Genomic DNA, 3518 nt, shown 5'->3' on the forward strand with positions numbered 1-3518 from the left:
AACTCCATTGAGCTCAAGTCAACCAGAAGTGCCTAGAGAAGAGACAAACACCACATGGAATAATATGTCACGAGATGGCCATCACGCACAAGATACAGAACATGCATTTTCAGAAGAAGCTGCAAAAAGGATCAAGAAAGCACTAGATATTAATGCACAAGTTACACAAGAGCATGTGTTTCAAACTTCCAAACCTGAGGCTTTCACCATTGAGACGTTTGGAGAAGGTTCTCATATGGGAAGTTACACAAGAGCACGTTTTTTGGGAAGGTCAACCAGCAAAAACCCTACTTAGCATGCAAGCACTTGTACTTTGTGTATATGAGAGTCATGGGATCAAGCTAAAATAAAAATATGTTTATTCACCAACCAATTTTGACAGAAAGGGAGGTAACCGAATGTCTACACAGAGAACGAACGTACCCTGAATTGGTTTAGTGGACAACTCATGTTCCTAATTTAACTTCAAAGATATATGGGATGGGCAAAAATGTTCTAGGGTATCATTTTATTGGAACAATTTCCATGGAGTAGTTTTATTAGAGCTTGTATCATTTTATTGGAGTAATTTTATTTTTCTATTGAGAGAGATAAATAGAGAGAGAGAAAGAGAGAGAGAGAGATAGAAAAAGAGATAAAGAGAGAGAGAGAGACAGAGACAGAGAGAGAGATCAATAAAGAGAGAGAGAAATAGAGAGAGTGAGAGACAGAAAGATATATATATATATATATATATATATATATATATATATATATATATATATATATATATAAAGAGAGAGAGAGAGAGAGAGAGAGAGAGAGAGAGAGAGAGAGAGAGAGAGAGAGAGAGCCCCATTATTAAAGAACTGCTCGCCATATTTGGCAAACTGCTCGCCCGTAATTGCCCACCAAAAAAATCCCCCCCCCTAAGAGGGCTAACAGACTCTGTTTTAGGAATTGGAGACCCTTTACTATGCTTAACACCTAGTACAAGATTTATGCAAAGGCACTAGCTCTCGAGATCAACATCATCCTCCTTAGGGTAGTCGCACCCTACTAGTTTGGATTTGTGCAAGGAAGGAAACTCCACGAGGCCATCTGGAATGTACAATGTGGCATTAACCATGCATTGGCCCAGAACATACCCTACATGCTCCTAAACCTGGATCTTAACAAAGCCTATGAGAGTAAGGTGGGACTTTCTGCTTGCTATCATTAAAAAACTGGTCCAAATTCTACAACCTGGTCCGAACCCTTATAGCTAATGCCCACAAATCAATCAGACAAGGTTGCCCGCTTGCCCCACTTCTATTTCCCATGGTGATCGAACCACTGCTAGCTAATGTGGGATACTACCAAGAACAGGGCCTCATCAAGGCCTATTTCAGTATCCTCGTAGGCCCTTCAAGCCTAAAGATGTAGAACTCCTAGCCCTATGCAACCTTTTATGAATAATGAAGACCTGATGTAAACATTTCCTTTTGAAATAACATATATATTTATTTATTTCCACGCAAAAAAAAAAGGTTCCATAATCAAAAACATTTTGGCAATGCTTAGGGGCACCTAAGCATTGATGTGTGGTGAGGTGAGAGAGAGAGAGAGAGAGAGAGAGAGAGAGAGATTCATTGTAGCCATAGAGCGCTTCAGAAGCTTTAGCCAAGCTTCTGCTGCATTTGGGCGTTCTTGAAATGTTGGTGGGCGGATTCTCAACACGCCAAATCCCGGCCTCTTTGTACAGCTCGTTCGTGGAAACGCAGGCATTCACAGGTTCAAGAGCAACGTTTCGTATCAGATTCTTGCCTCCTCATAGAATCGAGCTCAGATTAAGTAAATTCAAAGGCCTGGAATGGGACTCATCCGAGCCCTCTAGCGTCTCTGTTGTTGTGAGGGCTGACTTTCCAAAGCAGGAATTTGAAGCACAGAGCAGCTCTAGGTCAGGAACCCTAATTCAGAAATCTGAAGCCCAGAGAAGATTCAGGAATAAGACCCCGAGGCAAGATTCACAGACCAATCAGCAAGGTGAAGCACAGCTTAGGGCAGATTTCTTATTGGAGCAGCAGAGAAACCCAAGAAAAGAAACCCTAAATTTTGATTGTGAGAGGACATCTGGCAGTGTAATATCCCTCGGTAACCATCAGGAGGCTCAATTAAAGAGATTCCCTAGGGCAGATTCTCTAACTCCTGATGATGAGAAGAAATCTGGCCGTACAATTGCCATTAGCAGAGGCAAGGATGCACATATGTTGAAGGGCCGGGGCCGTAAACGTCTTGTGAAGGGTTTTGATGTTTTGGATGAGCTCATGTCCATGCAAGACCACAGCTCTAGTGCTTTGCTTGAGAAGTTGAAGGTGACGTCCATGAACAAGAATGATGATAGGGTTCATCATCATAGCAGTGTGAACAGTGTATCCTATGGAAAGCTTCTCACAAGTGATTTCACTGAGCAGAAGCATGGTGATACGCCACAAAGTCTTGTGGACGCTGATGTCAAAAGGAGAGATGCATGGCAGCCCATTCACGGCTGTACAGCCGGGAATGGGCCAACATCAAGTAGCTTTGCAAGCTCCTTCAAAAAAGCTTCATCTGCTTTCACTGATACCAAAGAAGACAGCCTTGCTTCTGCCCTTGTGAGCTCAAAACATCAGAGCCCTTTGCAACAGGCTGTTTTAAGTTCACATAGGCAAGCACCCCCAAGTAAGACTGAAGAGGTTTCAGAAGTAGAGAAGCCATCACTTCGAGGCCAAGAAGTGCTATGGGCTTTGCAGAAGGCGACCATTGAAAAAGCCAAGCTCAAGCAGAAAAATCGTAAAGTATCTGACAGAGCTTCAAAATCCAAGGAGGTTACTTCCTCACAGGATTTAAGGGATTGGAGAAATGCAAAGCCTATTGTCGTGAGACCTGAGTGGGCTCTTCAGATAGGTGAACTTGAAAGACGCATCATGGACTTGAAAAATCCCATGCCATTGTCATGACAGTGTGCATACGTGGACTGTGAATGCATCATTGCAAAGGACCTCGAAGCATTGTCACCCGCAGTTGCAGGCAAGGTCAAACATTGCAAACATTTGGAACAGTGGTGTGGCACCTTCCCTCATTGTACTCAGTTGTGTGTATGTACATGTAAAAAAAATCTATTTCAATTTCATAATTTTCTATTGAACTGTTACAGATCATGCTGATGCTATTTCCATTTCATCATCTTCTATGGAAACTGTTACAGATCATGCTGATGTAGACCGATTATCAATTGTTTTTTTCTTCTTTGAAACTATGCAACAGTATATGTGGAGAAATATCTTTCAACTAATGTTGTGAACTTCTTGTTTCTTCGTGTGGGTTGCAAATGTAGGATGTGTTGTGCTGTGAATAAAAACTCGTTATGGTGTTTTATCTAGATATGTCCATGTTGCATGCGTAGAAGCCTTTCCGTACTGATTCACAGCCCTAAGCTTGATTAAGAACATTGATGTTGATTAACACATGATTAAGACAGAGGAGAGAAGAAGAGAGAGATTGGGTTTCACGGTTTTCTT

At 41.9% G+C, this 3518-nt stretch overlaps 1 protein-coding gene across 1 annotated transcript; it reads left to right on the forward strand.

The window, feature by feature from the left end:
• The first annotated feature begins 1572 nt into the window (after window positions 1–1572).
• On the forward strand, window positions 1573–3288 carry LOC147606481 (death domain associated protein). The gene has a single exon (XM_086792045.1). The coding sequence runs from the start codon at window positions 1674–1676 to the stop codon at window positions 2955–2957; it is 1284 nt and encodes a 427-aa protein (XP_086648171.1). The 5' UTR covers window positions 1573–1673; the 3' UTR covers window positions 2958–3288.
• Window positions 3289–3518: the final 230 nt, after the last annotated feature.

The sequence above is a fragment of the Cibotium barometz genome, chromosome 57, assembly GCF_041138505.1.
Source record: "Cibotium barometz isolate CiBa-2024 chromosome 57, ASM4113850v1, whole genome shotgun sequence".
Lineage (NCBI taxonomy): Eukaryota > Viridiplantae > Streptophyta > Polypodiopsida > Cyatheales > Cibotiaceae > Cibotium > Cibotium barometz.

What these genes read in the sequence shown, in the direction of transcription:
- LOC147606481 (XM_086792045.1), top strand. Translation starts at nt 1,674, where the DNA reads ATGTTGGTGGGCGGATTCTCAACACGCCAAATCCCGGCCTCTTTGTAC.